The sequence below is a fragment of the Stomoxys calcitrans genome, chromosome 5 (genome assembly GCF_963082655.1).
Source record: "Stomoxys calcitrans chromosome 5, idStoCalc2.1, whole genome shotgun sequence".
In the NCBI taxonomy this organism is placed as follows: domain Eukaryota; kingdom Metazoa; phylum Arthropoda; class Insecta; order Diptera; family Muscidae; genus Stomoxys; species Stomoxys calcitrans.
The window spans coordinates 81163806-81184206 of record NC_081556.1 but is presented as its reverse complement, the minus strand read 5'-3'; the positions used below and the strand labels follow the sequence as shown (position 1 = coordinate 81184206).

The following is a 20401-nucleotide window of genomic DNA, read 5'->3' as shown; positions in this document are numbered from 1 at the left end:
CACAAAACTAATTTATAACAACTAAATACTTAAATAAAATAAATATTTTCTATGAGAGCTCTAGGAAACAACAAATACCTACATTTGATTTAATTCACATCTGAGTATCACTCAATTTATTGATAATATTTTTAAATTATTTTTTATTTCCCTATTTTTATTTTTAACAGTTTTTTGTATCTTGTTCTATTTCTTATACAAAGGAGGTTTAGAGATGAGCTTTACTTCAATAAACATACAAAATAAACATTTAAAGCTTGAAAGGAGCATAGCAGCATTAAATAAGCCATAGAGAGTGAATATTTGCTTAAGACATATTTTGCTATTGTTCTTTTTTTTGCCATATTGATTAAGTTGCACTTTTGTCTTATTATTTTTATCTGTTATGTAAGTTTTTAAGTACCTTTTTTCTACGCCAGCATCCGGTATAAAAAGGCACTAAATCAATTAAATTGGCCTTCTCTGACATGGAAGACTTTGGCATGAACAAATTGTGGTGTCATCATGTACGCCGATGGTATTGTGTGAATGAACACAGGGAAAAAGAGTAAAAAAATGTAACATTTTTTTATTATTATTATTATTAATTAATAACGGCGGCGACTATAACATCAACAATTATTAGAAAAGATGACAATAACAACAATTTAAAGATGTTGTGACACAAATATGAAATTGTGTGTGAAAACTATTTTCTCTGGAATTTTATTGTGTCTGAGTGTGTGTGTGCTTCTTTCTTAATAATATTTGATTTGTTAAATGAATTGGTCATCAATTACGTAATTGATATGATCGAATAGACAATAACAACTTAAAACAATTATCGGTAGGTCTAAGAAGTATGAGGGGGATCAGAAAAAGGAGACAGAAAAAAGGATCAATACAATATTGCAAATTGCAAATTTTGTCCATGAACATTCCACTAGGGAACAGGGGCAAACTCCGCACATATCAATGAGTGCAGTCCGATTCAAGTTTAAGCTCAATGATAAAGATCCTCCTTTTTATAACCGAGTCCGAACGGCGTGCCGCAGTGCGGCACCTCTTTGGAGAGAAGTTTTACAAGGCATAGTACCTCACAAATGTTGCCTGCATTAAGAGAAGAAATCCACCGCTAAAAATTTTTTTCCGATGGTCTCGCTAGGATTCGAGCCCAGGCGTTCAGCGTCATAGGCGGACATGCTAACCTCTGCGCTACGGTGGCCTCCATCAATAAAATATATCTTCCAAAAATCTTTCTTTTCATACCCACCACCATAGAATGGAGGTATACTAATCTAGTCATTCCGTTTCTAACACCTCAAATTATTGATCTACCACCCCATAAAGAATATAAATTCTTGATCGTCTTTACATTCCAAGTCGATCTAACCATGTCCGTCAGTCCTTGTGTCCGTCTGTTTGTGGGAATCATTAAAGCGTAAAGTTAGCCGCTTAACATTTTGCACAGACACTTCTTGTAGACCATAGGGGATTACAAATAGGCAATATCGGTTCAGATTTGGATATAACTCCCATAAACAGTGGTCCTTTCAATTGAATTTCAGAGCCCATAGCAAAAATTATTATCGATGTGGGAAATTTTGTACATAATGTTCTGTAACTGATAAAGCTCCCACATAAACCGATTCTCGGATTTGACTTCTTGAGCTCCTAGACGACCCAATTTTAATGTGATTTGGCTGAAATTTGACACAATGATTTATGTTATGGATGCCACCGTAGCGCAGAGGTTAGCATGTCCGCCTATGACGCTGAACGCCTGGGTTCGAATCCTGGCGAGACCACCAGAAATAATTTTCAGCGGTTGTTTTAATATGCCCTGTAAAACTTCTCTCCAAAGAGGTGTCGCACTGCGGCACGCCGTTCGGATTCGGCTATAAAGAAGGAGGTCACTTATCATAGAGCTTAAACTTGAATCGGACTGCACTCATTGATATGTGAGAAGTTTGCCCCGGTTGCTTAATGGAATGTTGATGGGCAAAATTTGCATTTGCATTTTTGATTTATGTTATGACTTCCAACATCTGGACCAAGTATGATCCGAATCGGTCGAAATACAGATATAGCACCCATATAAACCGATCCTCGAATTAAACATCTTGAGCCCTTAGAAGCCTCAATTTTCTCTCTGATTTGGCTAAAACTTAGAATGAGCAAGACTCGTATGCCCTTCAACACTCACGCCAAATCCCAACAAGATAGTTTCTAAAATATATATAGTCACCATAAAGACCCATCACCGGATTTGACTTCTTGAGCTCCTAGAAGCCTTAGTTTTTGTCCGATTTGGCTGAAATTTTGGTTCGTGAAGTACACTTGTGTCCTTCAATACTCACAACGAATCCTACCCCCATATACCTCGATATGACTTCTTAATCAACACCCGATTTTATTGTACAAATACAAATTGGCTTAATAAGGGTGCTTTTTAAGCAGAATCCCTGGTGATTGGTACACAATTCCACAAGATTTCAAATGCATTTTCAGCTTTTTCTCTTCTAGGCATTCGCAGAATAGGGAATTGAACTTCAAATCCAACATTTTGGACAGGGCAAGAAAGGCATCTTTCGCCCTATACACCTACCATTGGGTTGTTGGCAAAAGTTGGAGGCTTAAACTGCACGTGATGAAGTTGTCGACTCATAATGCTATATGGTGTTGTGGTCTGGTGGACGGCGCTCCAAAACTCCACCTACTGTTCAATACTCAGTCTTCTTTGTGTATCACAGTCGCATTGAGGACGATACCATTGGATGCACAGAATTTTATACTACACTTAATGTCTATGGACGTTGTGGGTAAACAAATTGCTGTCAGCACTGCTATGAGGATACAGGAGTTTTTTTTCTTTGATCTAGCATCAGCTACGGCCATTATATTGGGTTGCCCAAAAAGTAATTGCGGATTTTTTAAAAGAAAGTAAATGCATTTTTAATAAAACTTAGAATGAACTTTAATCAAATATACTTTTTTTACACTTTTTTTCTAAAGCAAGCTAAAAGTAACAGCTGATAACTGACAGAAGAAAGAATGCAATTACAGAGTCACAAGCTGTGAAAAAATTTGTCAACGCCGACTATATGAAAAATCCGCAATTACTTTTTAGGCAACCCAATATTTCCCTGACACAATGCCTGATGTCCCAGGCAATGTGGACTGAACATTGTCTGAGCTGCTTTTTGACAAAAAAATATTGTACCACTATACCTAACAGGTAATAAAAGGTACATAGACTTATATACGGTTGGTTCCAGACTGGTCTACAATGCAGATTTGGGGTTGGCATATCTTCGCAGACAACCAAACATTAAACCCCTAGAAAACGTGTTGTTGAATTAAAAAGCCACAAGTGACTGTCGCCTATCTCTCAACGAGATGGCTGAACCGTTCAAAATTCACCCTGGGATGTCTGTGTACCCGACGGTGTATGCTAATTCTTCGAGATAAGGCCAAACGGGCTCTAAAAGGTTTCGCTCTGGGGCAAGCCGTTCGGACTCGGCAATAATAAGGAGGTCATTTGTCATTGAGCTTTAACTTGTATCGGACAACATTCATTGATATTAGAGAGAGAAAGTATACTCGATGTTCCTTAATGAAATGTTAATTGGCAATTTGTATTTGTTTTGAAAGTCCCAAAGGGCAACGGATGACAGATGGTTCAAAATTTGGGGTCTGCGTGTAGCCCAAGTTGAAGAGGCTTTCGATTTGCTGTTGTTAGCTAGAACAGAAGTCCCACCCATCGTGTCCTTCATGGCAAGTTGCAAGTTGCGATTTCTGCAGAAGCTATGAATACGTCGAGTAGTAGGAAACTGCTGCATGCCTGTCATTCTGCTACTGCCTTCTGCTGCTGTATGCCTCTCCTTCACTGGCAAAAAGAAGTCTTATTTTGGGTTCCTATATCTTTGAGAACTTGTTGAAGTTGTTTGAATTTTTTAAGCATTGCGTTCTGGTTGCTGTCAGATTTTTCAGCAGTAAGCCTGCTACCCTTAAGGTAAGCCTGCTACCCTTAAATTTGAGTACTACTGCTGTAATAGCAGACCTACTACAACAATACCAGCAAAATTAACTACCAGCAGACAGTGTTTGCTATTTTCAGCAAACTTTTTTCTATGAGTGTAGGGAAAAAAATTTTAATTGGGGATTTTTTTCGGGAAATTTGTTTGCAATTTTGGGTGTAAGGTGTATGTTCATAGTGGCATGGGGCGGATTAATATGTATGCGGGTATTAATCCGCTTCAACCTAACCTAACCTAATGAGAGTATTTCACACATACAGTCACATTTTCATTTTGAACATCGCTGCTATTTCTATACACACATCTGCCGTATGTATGCCTATAAATCGTGCATAACTTATAGAAAACTCATTCCAATTGGTACAAACTGGTACAAGTTAACTTTAGCAAAGCAGTTGGTTCCATGAGCGTATTTAAGAGCATTCTAATAATGTTCCTTTTTGTTTTAAATTGATTGCAATTTCGAATAAACTAATTATATATGGTATAGCTTGCTCTTGACATTTCAACGGATGACTTAATTTTTTGAATGCCATAAAAAATTAAAAATCATCGACATCAAAATTTAACCTGCACATTTTCCAATTCCCTTCAACACTTGATTGAAACATTTATTCCCACTCAAATCGTAGGTTAAACTATCAAAACCTTTTAACCCTTTAAATATGGTATGTGATTGGAAATTTGCTACCCGCATAATGCCATCCTAATTGGCCCTCTGTGTTCTTGGGGTGTTTTTTTTTTTGTTTTTTTTTTTATATATCTCAATCAATATTATTATGTTATAAACACATAATTATTTATTAATAACTTGTTGCATCGTAAGGGATGAGGGAATGACAGTCACAATAAATGGTTTGTGGTGCTAATGGTCTGATAACAAGAAACGAATGATAGTGTTATGAATAAAATGGTACTTTGGATACAATATGGTAATAAATTCTTCGCAACGAGGGGTGTATGTTAGTTTGTGGAAATACACTAATAGGTATATAATGTGGATTTAATCAATGAACGTATGAAAACGTTGTTGACTCAAACCCAAAGGGATGTATACTGTCAGTGGTATGTATTCTAACAGGATAAAACATAATCGTCTATAGGTGTACAATTACATACATTAACGACATATGAAAGCTTAACCACACAATTCATACGCCACCATCTTTCTCGCCCTTCTTCTTTTATTGGCCATCAATAAATTCAGATTACTTTGCAATGTTTGGGCTGATGTGTGTGTCGGAGTCGATAAACCAATTGACAGCATTTGTCCCCACCGAGTAATTGAACCTCCCACCCCTTCCGAGACAAAGACACCAACAAGCTGTTGCCCAAACCAAAGGGGGTTTCTAATATGTATGTAAATATGCATACACATGTGCACCCTTATGGGAATTCTGTAGTCATGACCGACATTTCATGTAAGGGTTGGTCCTCACCATGATGATGATGACGATGGTGCACACGATGATTTCAAATGTTTGTCCAACAATGCCATTGAACTTGATTTGTGTAACTACACATGTTGTTTTAATGTAGCTTAAATAGATTAAAGTGTTAACATATTACGCTGTTGTTCCCCCTTTATGGAAAACTACAAGGAATGGGGGAAAACAAATAAATTGGAGAAGGAAAAAACAAAATTTAATCTTTAGTTTATTTTTCAGCGTAAAAATCTTTATTTTTCATATATTATGAATTAAATTGTCCTATACTTTTGAGTTTCTTTTTATAGCCATTTAATAATTAAATCTCCATGTGAAAATAAATAATCACATTTAAAGTATGCATCATGCATCTGTCATTTTTGCAACCAACTGTTTGTTGACTATCTTATACTAACAAGACATTGAGCTCAATAGAATTATATAACCAAACATTATATACATACATCTTGTGGTTTTCCCTTCTTGACTTGTTTGATTTCTTGGCTCGTGGTAAAATCACCCTTCTGGTTGACGACGACAAAGATGTGTCATGGAGACGTTCTATTCAGCTAGCTGGACCCTAGTCACTAGTTAGAAGAATTCCAAATGATTATTGAATATCACAGAACATGAAGATCCGAGATGAAGATCTTAAGTACTTTTCATTTAAGTCCCATATTGTCGTGATTGTTCTATATATATATTTGGTGAGTTTTGGGGGTGTGGCGGCCCCTCTAGGCACCCCACCCGAAGTTTGGATCCCAAATTTTTGTTTTTAGGTTACTATAAGAAAGCAAACAAAATTTTGCTGAAATCGCACCACCCATCTCCGAGATCTGGCGTTACTGAAAACAAGAGTAAGGGGGAGGGTCCCAAAAGGTAAATTGGGAAAATAATTTATAATTTTGCAGACAGATATCTTGGGTATAAAAAAAAATTTCCAAAAAATTTTTGATGATTTCGTATTATTTGTATATAAACCTGATCTTCTGATCTCATATAATCGGATTTTATATATAGCCGCTATATAGACCGATCTCCAGATCGTGTTAAAGCTCATGTCTATACAGACAAGCCCGTTTCAATTTCAATCGCATTGGAAGACAACATTTGTTCGTAAGATACCAGCCGAAATATTGCAAAGAGTATGTCAAAATTGAACTAAGCGTAGTTACAGTCAACTTTTTCATGAAATAATCTTCAAACATTAAATTATATGGACCATATGAATAAGCATTGCATATCTTCCTAGGCCAGGCAGCAAATCTATTCGGTACAGCTTTAATTTAACCGATGCGATGAAAAATTTTTTGGGTCTGGTGATTTAAATAGCCCAAAACTGTTGATTACTCAAAGGACCCTAGACTCTTTCGCAATTCATCCAATTCCCTGCATTTTTAATATTACATATCAAGGACTTATTGTTAACAATGGCTTAAAATTCTATCACATATTTGAAACTTGAAATAAGATGCGATTTCTTTCTACATATGTATGATATTTATTTATTTTATTCTCATGAAATTCAAAATTGCATTTACCATACAATTAAAACAAACACAATTACGTAATATTAAACTCAATTCATAACCCGGTATTTCATTATCAATTCTGCTTGTATATCAATGACATAATTATGAACGAAAAGACATCAAGAGCTTCATAAATTAGTTGAAAACAAAAATATGAAATGACAACTCATTCAATAGAATGCATACCACACATTTTTCAAATTCCCGTCTACCAATTTAAAATTTAAATGCGAATACTCATATTTTGTTTTTTTATTTTCATTTTCAATTTGAATTTGTTGTTGTTACTATTCTGATGAAGCAGCAACGTAAATACTTGGCAGTTAAGTCCAATTGAAATCAAGAATTTATTCAGCGATGTGAATCATATCATCGTCAGATTGCGAATATACAGTTGTATTCAAATGGGGCACTACACGTAAAGTTGTTGAAAATCGCAAAAAAAAAAAATTTGGACTAGGGAAAATGTTCAAAAAGAAAATAAGTCTAAAACAAAAGTTGTTCTTTACCGCAAGAAATATAAGAAACATCCAAAAAAAGGTGGAAAAATACAATTCTTGCCTTAAACGCAAGCAAACATTGGGGGTTTAAACCACATCTCACACATTGGCTTCATACTGTAAGCATCAGACCTATAATACTAACACATATGATGTTGAGGTCTGGTGGACGTCACTTCAAAGCCCACTTACCGTTTACTACTCAATCGATCTTAAGGATGACTATTTTGTGCCCCACAGCTGCATTGTGCACGAATCATCTGACGTACTGAATTTTACTCAACACTTAATGCCTCATTGTGAGAGCTTCCTGAGGTCTCTAAGACGTTGTTATTGCAGGAGACTTCAGCTGCAATATGCTGGTTGATTCTTCTTTAACCAGGGATACGTTAACTTTGAACCTTACCGCTGCTAATCAGACGAATCCCACACATTTGTCGCCAACTGTCAACACACTTTTAGGTTTATTTTTCATTAAAAGTTCACTAAATGTTTTTCCTTTTTATCAAATATCTGTTCCATGTTATATGCAACACGAACTTATTTCCCTTGCATGCGATTCTAACGTTCATGAAACTATGGAGACGTTTTTCTACCGCGATTTAAAATATTTGGATCATACAATTATGAATGAAAAAATATGTAAGTAAATTAGGATTTATTAAATGGAGGTTTACGAAGCGCAGAGATTAGCATATCCGCCTTTAACGCTGAACTCGTAGGTACGAATTCTGGCGAGAACATCAAAAAAAAATCCAGCGGCGACATTTCGACATTTATGAGGCACTATGCCATGTAAAAACTTCCCTCTAAAGAGATGTTACACTGCGGCAAACCGTTCGAACTTGGCTATAAAAAGGAGGCCCCTTATCATTGAGCTTTAAACTTGAATCGGACTCAGTGATATGTAAAAAGTTAGCCTGTCCCTTAATGGAATGTTAATGGGCAAAGTAGCAAAATTAGCAATTAAGATTTATTATTAACGCTTGTGTCTGTCGATCAGCAGTTAGCTTTTCTGAAGGAGCATAATGTACGAATTTATAACCAGATGGTTTCAATTAGGAATATGCGTGCCAAAACAACTATCAAGACTTGGTTTTTCCCTAAAATTAAAATTTTTATAAATTGCAGAAATCTAGCGTACTCCAGATGGAAACGTTTAAAACTCCGAAGCATTATGAGGAATTCCGTTCAAAAAGAAGGATAGTTAATAGATATATAAATATTACAAATACTTGAAAAATAAATCAAGGGTTATACACGATATCGGAATTGGAAAATCGAAGTCTGTTGCTCGTTTCCAAGGGAATATGGAAATGAACAAAACTTTTGTCAACATACCAGATGTTCAGACTGATAATTCTTTTCATGGATTTAACAATGGGTCTAGGGAAGGACACGCACGATGATGGATTTGAGTTTAGACGTGTAATGTGACGAAGTATTATATAGTTTTTCTTTTGTGAAGTCAAATGCCATCGGGCTTGAAGATATTGATCTTAAGTTCATAAGGATTGTGCTACCCCACCTCTACCTTATTTCACATACCTTTCAAATTCTGATTTGACATCCTGCATATATCCAACCACATGGAAACATACTAAAGTTATACTAATTCCGAAATCCGGTAATGATTTACGTTGTATTTCAATTCTTCCATGTCTTTCAAAAGTATTCGAAAAAAATTCTCCATAAACCCCGACATCGTTATAGATAATCAATATATTGATACAGTTTCCAGCGCAAAGACCTTTGGTGTTGTATTTAACAGTACATAAAGTTGGTCTGATCATGTGTAATTTGTCAAACATTTGCATAACTCCGTTATGGTTACGCATTCCCTCTCTCAAATTTAAGTTCAAGCCCTTTTGGCAAACAATTTTCTAGTTCCCATATTGTTATATGGATGTTATCCCTTCACAAACTACGACACATCAAGACAGCGCAAATTAAAAGTATCATTCAACAAAGTTATTCGCTATGTCTAGAGACTGAAGAGGAGCCAGAATGTCTCTCGTCTTAAAGATGCTCTTTATTGGGTTAGTTTTAACACACTTCTTCGAATTATATCATTAATTTCCCTAATAAGATAATTGTGAAACGGGAAAATGAATAGTTTAGGTTAGGTTTAAATGGCAATAAGACTCACTTAGACGTTTTCGTCCTTGGTGATGTCAAAGTAGAAGAAAGATGCCATACAAATCGCCATAAAAATCAAAACAACTTGCGGAAAGTCCCAACAAATTCACATCCGCTAAATTAAGTTCTCAAGGAAATTAGAACCTACGTTGAAACTCCTTCTGACTCCAAGTGCGGGACACACACACAGCAGATGTTCTATTCGTTACTTGCAACCTTCAACGACTGAGACGTCTGTTCAGCGACAGGAAAGTGGTGCCTCTCTTCAAGCCTAGATTAGGTCACATAACTTTGGAATGTACACAACCCGCCCTTTGTGACCATCTATCATTCGTTGATCTATGGGCCTGATCCTGAAGACGTAATTACATGTCGCTATAGGCATATCCACAGATTCCAGTTCCGCTGGAATGTGCAAGATATTTCCTAGTCTCGTTAACTGGCTGTCAGAGCAGATATTATGCCTATCGTCATAATGACATTATATCTTAGCCATTCAAGACATTCACTTCTATAATCGCAAAGATCTCCGCATGATACACACTGCAGTGGTCGGGTAACCTTTTCGATATTACAAGTTCTAATTCCTCAGAATACACCCCAAAAGACCACCCCGTCGTCTAATTTGGAACCATCCGTATAAAAGTACATGTAAATTCAATTGCTAGGAATATTTTTGTTCCAGTCGGCTCTATCAGGAATGGAGGTAGAGTACATTTTATCAAACAGCGGCTTAGGTAGGGTGTAATCCACTGCATAACACTGTGTCAGTTGCTGCCGCATGACCAAAGGGAAAGCTTTCTTAGCCTCGCAGCAATTTATCTCGCCACAATGTCCAGAGGCACTAGGTGTAGCATTAAATTCAGTGCATCAGATGGTGTCGACCTTGGTGCGGCTGTGATGTACAAACAAGCCATGCTTTGGATCCGGTTGAGTATTGAACAGTAGGAACAGCCGTCGATAACACCACAACACCATTTAGCATTATGGGTCTGACAACTGCAGTATACGCTCAGTGCAGGAAATGTGGTTTAAACCCCCAAATTACTGCAATGGTTCTCTTGCAGGTGTAAAGAACAAGAGTTGCCTTTCTTGCCCTTTTCAAAGTGTTTCATTTGAAGTTCAATTTCTTGTCCAGCAAAACACCCAGGTATTTTGCGCTTTCTGAAAATGGAACATTCCTCCCAAGGAGACAGGTGCCACTGTAGGTAAGTTGTATCTCCTGCTGAAAAGAACTAATTCTGTCTTTCACGGATTTACATCTAGACCACTTTTGATAGCCCATTTCGTGTTTGCACGTAGAGCTTCCTAAAGTACATCTCTAAGAGAGCTGCGAAACTTTCCCCTAACTACAATAGCCACGTCATCAGCATATGCGACTACTTTTATAGCACGTTCAAATTAAAATTTGTATGATCTAGATTTAACTAAATCCAAAAACAAATCCTGTATGTTTAAACTGCGTTTTTGCGGATTTAATTAGCATACACAAGCGTGTACATGCGTATTGACGAACGTGCATATCACTCACATCCATACACAATTCTTGAAAACAGTGGTTTTTTTTACCGATTTAAAAATAAATACTGCAAAAATGGGATTTATTTTTGTATGGTAAAACCTGAAAAAACACAGGATTTAGCAATTAAATATCGAAAAGGACATGAATCCGGATTTAGTGGCCAATGTAAAAATACATCTAATTTTCCAAATTACACCATAATACATTGTTAATGGCTATATTCCAATGTAAAGTGCGCCTCCTTGAGGGGTTCCTTTGATGACCCATCTTCTGGCGATCTACAGATCCCAAGTCTGTCGTAATTCATCTTTTAGTAAGTAAGTTATTAATAAACTTTCTTACGTTAGTATTGATGCCATGAAAATCCAACTCCTTCATGATTGACGTTGGTTTCACATTATTGAAACTTATTGCTAGACAGAGAAAGAGTTCCTTAGTTCATAAGACGAAGCCTAATTGCAGAGTGGCAAATTTACATCAACAATGTACGTATTTGGAATACTTTTTCATATGATATTCAAACCATATTCTCAACCATTTTCTATAACTAAAAAAATTTTAATTATTTTTTAATTTTAATTCCTTAAATCTTGAAATTCCTCTCTCTTTTGCATTACTTAAATTTTTGTTATTTGAAATTTAAATTTTAATTACTGATATATAAATTCATAAAGATTTATTAATTATACACAAAAATCAACCAGCTAATGCGGATAATTCATAGTATAAAACCCGTACTGTAATTATAAGATTTTTGTTTAAAAGTGTTGGATAACTTCCCTTAACCACAATAATCACGTTGTCAGCATACGAGACTAATTAACAATCTATTACTTAATTCTAGAAGCAAAAATAGGTTTATTTTATTTACCCGATAAGCTGATTTTCTCTTTGGTCATTGGTCATTTTCTAGTGTTGTTAGCGGTAAGGGCGTTCTATTTGTCCATAAGCTAGCGACTCCGCCAGATTTCCAATTAAAACAAACCAAATATTGATTTCGATTTTACATTATTAAAGGTACCAACATGCAGATTCTATCGATTTACGCTAGGGAGCTAGTCACCATGGATTAAAAGGTCGATTATGGATGGCAACCCAACTTCAGTTGCGTTGCCACCGGCCAAATTTGTTACAAAAATTTTCATTTTTGTATTGGCTTACGTACTCTTTTACAAATTTCTTAGTAGCTGAACTTTAAATATACTGATAATGAATGAAATTGACAAAAATTTCCAACTTAATACTAATTTTTATTTTGTGATTTTGCCTCCTGGCAACGCAGTCGAGTTACAATCCATAAACGACCCATAAATTTTTATACCCACCACCGTAGGATAGGTGGTATATTCATTTAGTCATTCCGTTTGCAACACATCGAAATATTAATTTCCTACCCTACAAAGTATATATATTTCGGATCGTCGTGAAATTCTAAGACGATTTAACGATGTCCGTGTGTCTGTCCGTCTATCCGCTGTCCGTCCGTCTGTTGTAATCACTCTACAGCCTTCAAAAATTGAGATATTGAGCTGAAATTTGGCACAGATAAGTCTTTTTGATACACGCTGGTTCTTGAACGGGCCAAATCGGACCATATTTGGATATAGCTGCTATATAAACCGATTTTCCGATAGAGTGTCTAATGCACATAAATGCTTTAAACAGAGGGTTATCTTAAGCCTCCTGATATCTGACCTAAATATGGATCGAATCGGACTATATTTAGGTATAGCTGCCATATAGACCGATCCCCAGATAAAGGGTCTAAAGCTCATAAAAGCTTTATTTTTTAACCGATTTCGCTGAAATTTGAAACATTGAGTAGTTTTACTCCTCCCAATAAAGGATCCAAATATGGTTCAGATCGGACTATATTTAGATATGGCTGTCATATAGACCGATCCCCAGATAAAGGGTATGAAGGCCATAAAAGCTTTATTTATTACCCGATTTCGCTGAAATTTGAAGCAGAGGGTTATCTTAAACCTCCTGATATTTGGCCTCAAATGAATCAAATCAGACTATATTTAGGCATAGCTGACATATAGACCGATCCCCAGATAAAGGGTATAAAGCTCATAAAAGCTTAATTTTTTAACCAATTTCGCTGAAATTTGAAACAGTAAGTAGTTTTATGCCTCCTAATATAGGATCCAAATATGCTTCAAATCGGACTATATTTAGATATAGCTGTCATATAGACCGATCTGCCGATTAAGGGTATGAAGCCCATAGGTCCTAACATAGGACCCAAATATGCTTCAGATCGGACTATATTTAGATATAGCAGACATATAGACCGATCTGACGATAAAGGGTCTAAAGCCCATAAAAGCTTTATTCTTAACCGATTTTGCTGAAATTGGAAACATCAGATCGGACTATATTTAGATATAGCTGCCATATAGACCGATCTACCGATAAAGGGTCTGTAGCCCATAAAAGCTCTATTTATTACCCGATTTCGCTGAAATTTAAAACAGTGGGTAGTCTTAGTTCTCCCGACATCCGTCCCGAATATGGTTCGGATCGGACTATATTTAGATATAACTGCCCGATATCCCGATAAAGGGTCTAAAGCGAATAAAAGCCTTATTTTTTATCCGATTTCGCTGAAATTTTAAACAGTAAGGAGTTTTACGCCACCCGCCATCCGACCCAAATATGGTAAAGATCGGACTGTATTTAGACATAGCTGTCATATAGATCGATGTACCGATTAAGGTCTGAAGCTCATAAAAGCTTTATTTATTACCAGATTTTGTTGAAATTTGAAATAAAAAATTCAACAGTGGATTATATTTATTACACCACTCAATATCCGTGTCGAATTTGGGTACATAAGTTATCCAATTTTCACCGGATTGTGACGAAAGGGGCTTTTCATGCATAGCCGAGGTGGTGGGTATCCAAACTTCGGCTCGGCCGAACTTAGTGCCTTTTTACTTGTTTTTTTTTACTTTAAAACGATGATTTTCTATCTGAGCCCTAAACTTTGAAGCATTAATACTGCTGATTTATACAACATTCCATTTGACAGGGATAATAAATATTCTTTTGAATTTCATCGTTTATAAGCCCATATCAATTTTTATATATTGTATCTAAATGTTTGTGGAAGAGAAAGTTTGCTTTGTATTTACCAGCTCTACGGCGCCCGTTGTACTAATTTGTAAGAAGAAAAAACAAACATATATAGGAAAAACAAACAGACTACTACAACCACATCGGCCAAGTAGTTAAATAATGATCTACATATTCAGGATTTTTTTTGTTTTGTTTACAGTTATTCTTATCCATGTAGCTGGCTGAGATGACGATGATTAAATGCGAGCAGTAGACGTAAAGCAGTGACCAGACATTGTTGAGTTCTCAAGTTACTAATAGTCCCAGAGATGAATAGTAAAGGCATCGGCATCATCATCATCTTCTTCAGCGCGAGTAACAATAGCTACTTGGGCAGATGAGATTTACTTGGTAGCTACATTGTGTACTTTTAGTACTGGGTACAATTTCATAAAGGTTAAGTTGTATCATCCGACATTCATTGGGCGGCCTACACCTCCACCACCAGCACCGCCTCCATTCAACTGACCGCAGCACAGGCTTCTTAATAAATCATTGACCATTTAATGATTAATTTGAGGGTCTGCGTTGATGCGGCCTAATACTTGCTATACACAAACATTTTTACATTATTATTGTTACCCAAAAAGGTATGGGTCGTTTGGGTGGAAATGAGAATTATTACGACTTAAGCTATTCAAAACTAGAGTATCAACATAAACATCTTATAAATTATTATCATATTTTTAATGAGTACCGAAACAAGATAGTTTAATTGGAAAATGAAGCTTACATTAATGAGATTAATAGACTTTTTTGAAGAAATGCTGAGGTTTCATACTGCGCCCATTTCATTTATAATTGAAAAATATGTTTGTGAAAAGAAATCTTGAAAAGCGGTATTTGGGGTTTTTAATAGCTTCCAGTGGCTGTATACTACAGTTGTTAGACATTTAATAATATACATGGTGTACACTTAAAAATCCGCTGTATTGTTCTATAGTCAGTCGGATCCAAAGGATGGCTTGTTTTTACAGCACCGTCGCACTGAAGACAGCATTTGATGATCTGAATTTAATCCTACACTCAATGCCTCTGGACGTTGCTGTGACCACTGCCCTAAAAATGAGGGAGCTCTGTCTTTGGTCCAGCAGCAGTTATAGGCAGTGTGTTATCCTTATCACAACTAATGTACTACAGGGTACCTCACTCGAAGTGTTACCTAGTTCACAATGATATAACTGCCAAAATAGAAGTTATACTACATGATATGTTTTATAGACAGCTCATTATATTGTCAACAAAAGCAAAGAAAATCACAACCGGCTATTGACGACGAACTCAAACACCTCAAAGTGAACAAAATGTTTGTGTATCACATCAGAAATTGTTTTGATGATATTGGTAGCGTTGCCAACCACATGAACGCGGTCCGAAAAAAAAAACTGCAACAACACCTAAAATGGTTCGGCTAGTGAAGGCTCGAAATCCACGCCGTAGTGTCAATAAAAAGGCTAAAGATCTGAAAATATATCGTAAAAGGATGCACCATATATTGAAAAACGAGTCAGGGTCCCATATTACCGAATCATATTCCAGTATACTTCGTACAAAAGAACTATATAACTTTCCTTATTCCATCTCTTCATAAACCGAAGTGAACTATAAGCTTGGTTAACCATAGTTGGTACATGTGCCTTAAAATTCAATTTGTTATCCAAGAGAATGCCGAGGTCCATGAATGTTTCCACCCGTTGAAGTTCTCGTCAAAAAAGTGAACAATTTGTATCCAAAAGTCTAGCTCGATAAAAACACATTTGCTTAAATTTCTTAATATTGAGCTGCATAAGATTTATATCACACAAATTAGTAAATGTATCGAGATCTGATGCAAAAAGCATTGATTAAATGTATCGGTAATGGAACGAAATATTTTGACATCATCTGCGTACATAAGGACATGAGAGTGATTTATAACTTGGGGTAAGTCATTTATGAACAGAGCGTATAGAATTGGGCCAAGACGATTACCTTGTGGAACCCCAGACGGTACAGCAATTTGTTAAGAAAGGATTTCCCCGAATTTCACTTTCTGACTTCGATCTGACAAATAAAAATCCATCCATTTCAGTGACTTGATCGACCTTATTAAAGGCTTTGCTGAAATCGCATCCATCATTAACCAGTGTAGTTAGTTCTAAGATGTTAGTAATATTTGATTTAGACTTCCGAAAACCGTGCTCACAATCAGATGGTGAATGAAATTTGATACGATATTACATTGGTCAACATCTTTCAACAAATTTAGGAATAGCACACAACTTAGTGGGAATCTGAGGAAGGTAGCATAATGCCTTATTTTGCTGGAAGGAATTCCATCCGGCCCAGGATTAAAACACTCCTTAAGTGACCCCTTTCAAAAACACTCTCTGACGAAATCTTACAAAGCAGAAAAAATCGAGAGAGCAAGGGATTTGCTGGGCCTGCACGAAAATAGTTAATTTTTTATCACGTTCTCTGGCCTAAAACTCCTCACTGTTTCAAATTTCAGCGAAATCGGATGAAAAAAAAGCTTTTATGGGCTTCATCCTCTTTATCAGGAGATCGGTCTGTAGTCTATATTTGGGACGGATGTCGGGAGGCCTAAAACTACACACTGTTTCAAATTTCAGCGAAATAGGGAAATAAATAAAGCCTTTATGGTCTTCAGACCCTTAATCGGGAGATCGGTCTATATGGCAGATATATCTCAATATAGTCCAATATGAACCATATTTAATTCAGATGACGGGAGGCTAAAATTAACCCACTGATTCAAATTTCAGCGAAATTGGGTAAAAAATAAAGTTTTTATGGGCTTCAGGCAGATCGGTCTATATGGCAGCTACATCTAAAAATAATCCGATCTGAACCACATTTGGGCCAGATATCGGCAAGACTTAAACTACTCACTGTTTCAAATTTCAACGAAATCAGATAACAATAAAGCATTTATGGGCAATGAACCCTTTATCGGAAAATCGGACTACATAGCAGCGTGCATCAAAAAGACATATCTGTGTCAAATTTCTGCTCAATATCTCAATTTTTGGAGGCTATAGTGATTTTACCAGACGGACGGACAGACACACGGACATCGTTAAATCGTCTTAGAATTTTACGACGATCCGAAATATATATACTTTGTAGTGTCGGAAATGGATATTTCGATGTGTTGCTAACGGAATGACTAAATGAATATACCCCCTATCCTACGGTGGTGGGTATAAAAAAACATTCTGATAGACAACTGCAGAATAAAATAATTGCTGAATTCCTAGACTTGAAGGCTTCATTTAATAAAAAAAATTAATTCTTTGACTTAAACTATTTTTGTTTTTTTCTTTAAGTATATTTCAAAGAAACTTTGAAAAAGTTTAATTTTGAAGCTAGCCCAGAGATCGAAGTTATTGATAAATTTTGCTGTATTTTCGGATAACACCATCAAATTTTGTCTAATTTGTCCTAAATCAAAAATCGATTACTATATCGAAAATTTAAAAAAATCAATAAGGCGCCATTTTTAGGGTCAAATACCTCACCGTGCATCGACTGTCTCATATCTCTCAACAAGACGTCTGAACAGATTACAAAATTCACCTGATGTTTCCACCATTTAAATGATTTGTTATTGCTTTACCCAAAATATGAATAGCAGGCCCCGTATAATATTTGCGACAACATGAAATTCAATTTTGGTGAACTTTTTAAACAGCAAGGCCATTTTTGGCATTAGTTCATCTACAGAAATTGTTTTAGCATAAGTAGCGTGTATGTTTCTATAGTATGTACATATGTATAATAAATCATACCATCACGAACGCTAACTGCGGATGTACTGTGCCATTGGTAATTGAATAATTTTAACATATTATTTTAAAAGACGCTTGTCCATTTGTACTATGCATACATATTGTACATATCCATAAAAACGTATCTTGGAATATGTCATACATCGTTCTCAACCACAAGAGGATTTCCATTAGCCAGGTCGGTTTGCTTACAAATTCGTCATGCATACAATCAGCGCTTAAATAGAACTGTACAAATTGTGTATTTATTGTTGTGTTTTTATTTGTAAAAACAAATAACCATAAATAAAAATAAATAAATGCATGAAAAAGAAATTAAAATAAAATGTTGCAATTTTTACAATTGTTTAACTCGCAGTGTGTACTTTCTTCTTCATTGTGCTTGCTTCGCCGTAATCCCAATCAGCGTTGCCACAAGCAAACGTTTTTTCCCTTAATTTCTCATTGAAATTCCATTAAAACCACAATGCATATAAACTGAAAAAATTGTATTAAAAATTGCAAATATTACCCATGAACATTCCACTAAGGAACTGGGGCAAACTTCTCACATATGTAGTCCTTCTCACGAGTGTAGTCCGATTCAAGTTTAAGCTCAATGATACGGAGCGTCCTTTTTATAACCGAGTCCGAACGACGTGCCGCAGTGCGACACCTCTTTGGAGAGAAGTTTTACATGGCTTAGTACTTCACAAATGTTGCCAGCATTAGGAGGGGAAAACCACCGCTGAAAATTTTTTCTGATGGTCTCGCCAGGATTTGAATCCAGGCGTTCAGCGTCATAGGCGGACATGCTAACCTCTGCGCTACGGTGGCCTCCAATCGTTGTATTAAAACAACTTATTAAAAGTCATAACAAAAATTTTCATGGAAAATTGTTTCCCCTGCAGAAATTCAAGAAGTCAAACTGGAAGATCGGTTAACCAAGTGAAACCTATATTTCAAACTTTGAATCTATTTAGATTATATAGGGGGTTCCAACAACAGATATTATATTGGTAGCTTTTGAAACCTTTATACTTTGACATTTTACAAGTAGTAACTATTCCAAAACGCACTACAACAAGTAAAAAGGCGTTAAGTTCGGCCGGGCCGAACTTTGGATACCCACCACCTCGGGTATATATGTAAACCACCTTTCATCAAAATTCGGTGAAAATTTCATACCTTATACTCATATACCTCATACCGATCTGAACTATATAACACACGATGTCGAAAAGCCGAACATAAGTCACTGTTTCAAATTTCAGTGAAATCGGATTATAAATGCGCCTTTTATGGGGCCAAGACTTTAAATCGAGATATCGGTCTACATGGTAGCTATATCCAAATCTGGACCGATTTGGGCCAAGTTGCATAAACATGTCGAAAAGCCTAACACAAAGCACTGTCCCAAAATTCGGCGAAATCGGACAATAAATGCCTCTTTTATGGGCCTTAAATCGAGAGATCGGTCTATATGGCAGCTATATGCAAATCTGAACCGATCAAGGCAAAATTGAAGAAGGACGTCGAAGAGCCTAACCAAACTCACTGTGTCAAATTTCAGCGACATCGGACAATAAATGCGTCTTTTATCGCCCCAAAACCTAAAACCTAGATATCGGTCTATATGGCAGCTTTATCCAAATCTAAACCGATCTGTTCGATATTGCAGAAGTATGTCAAAGGGCTTAACTTAACTCACTGTTCAAAATTTCGGCGACATCAGACAATAAATGAGCATTTTATGGGCCCAAAACCATAAATCAAGAAATCGGTCTATATGACAGCTATATCTAAATCTGAACCGATCTGGACCAAATTGAAGAAATATGTCAAAGGGCCTAACACAACTCACTGTCCCAAATTTCAGCAAAATCTGAAAATGAATGTGGCTTTTATGGGCCTTACACCATAAATCGGAGGATCGATCTATATGGCAGCTATATCCAAATCTGGACCGATTTGAGCCAAATAAACGAAGGATGTCGATGGGCCTTACACAATTCACTATCCCGAATTTCATCAAAATCGGATAATAAATGTGGCTTTTGTGGGCCTTAGACCCTTAACCGGAGGATCGGTCTATATGGCAGCTATATCCAAATCTGTACCGATCTGGGCCAATTTAAAGAAGGAAGTCGAAGAGCCTAACACAACTCACTGCCCCAAATTTCAACAAAATCGGATAATAAATGTGGCTTTTATGGGCCAAAGACCCTAAATCGGCGGATCGGTCTATAAGGGGGCTATATCAAGATATAGTCCGATATAGCCCATCTTCGAACTTAACCTGCTTATGGACAAAAAAAGAATCTGTGCAAAATTTCAGCTCAATATCTCTATTTTTAAAGACTGTA

The 20401-nt window shown here is 36.3% G+C and overlaps 1 protein-coding gene across 2 annotated transcripts in view; it reads right to left on the bottom strand.

The window, feature by feature from the left end:
• LOC106083738 (ubiquitin carboxyl-terminal hydrolase 31) overlaps positions 1–20401 on the bottom strand; it is a 111626-nt gene that overhangs the window by 38724 nt on the left and 52501 nt on the right. The window contains exon 2 of one of the 2 annotated variants that reach the window (XM_013246963.2): positions 404–475. The exons of the other annotated variant lie outside the window; for it this stretch is intronic. Within the exon in view, the coding sequence (XP_013102417.2) occupies positions 404–475 (72 nt within the window). The remainder of the gene's footprint in view (positions 1–403; positions 476–20401) is intronic. 2 annotated transcript variants of the gene reach the window in all.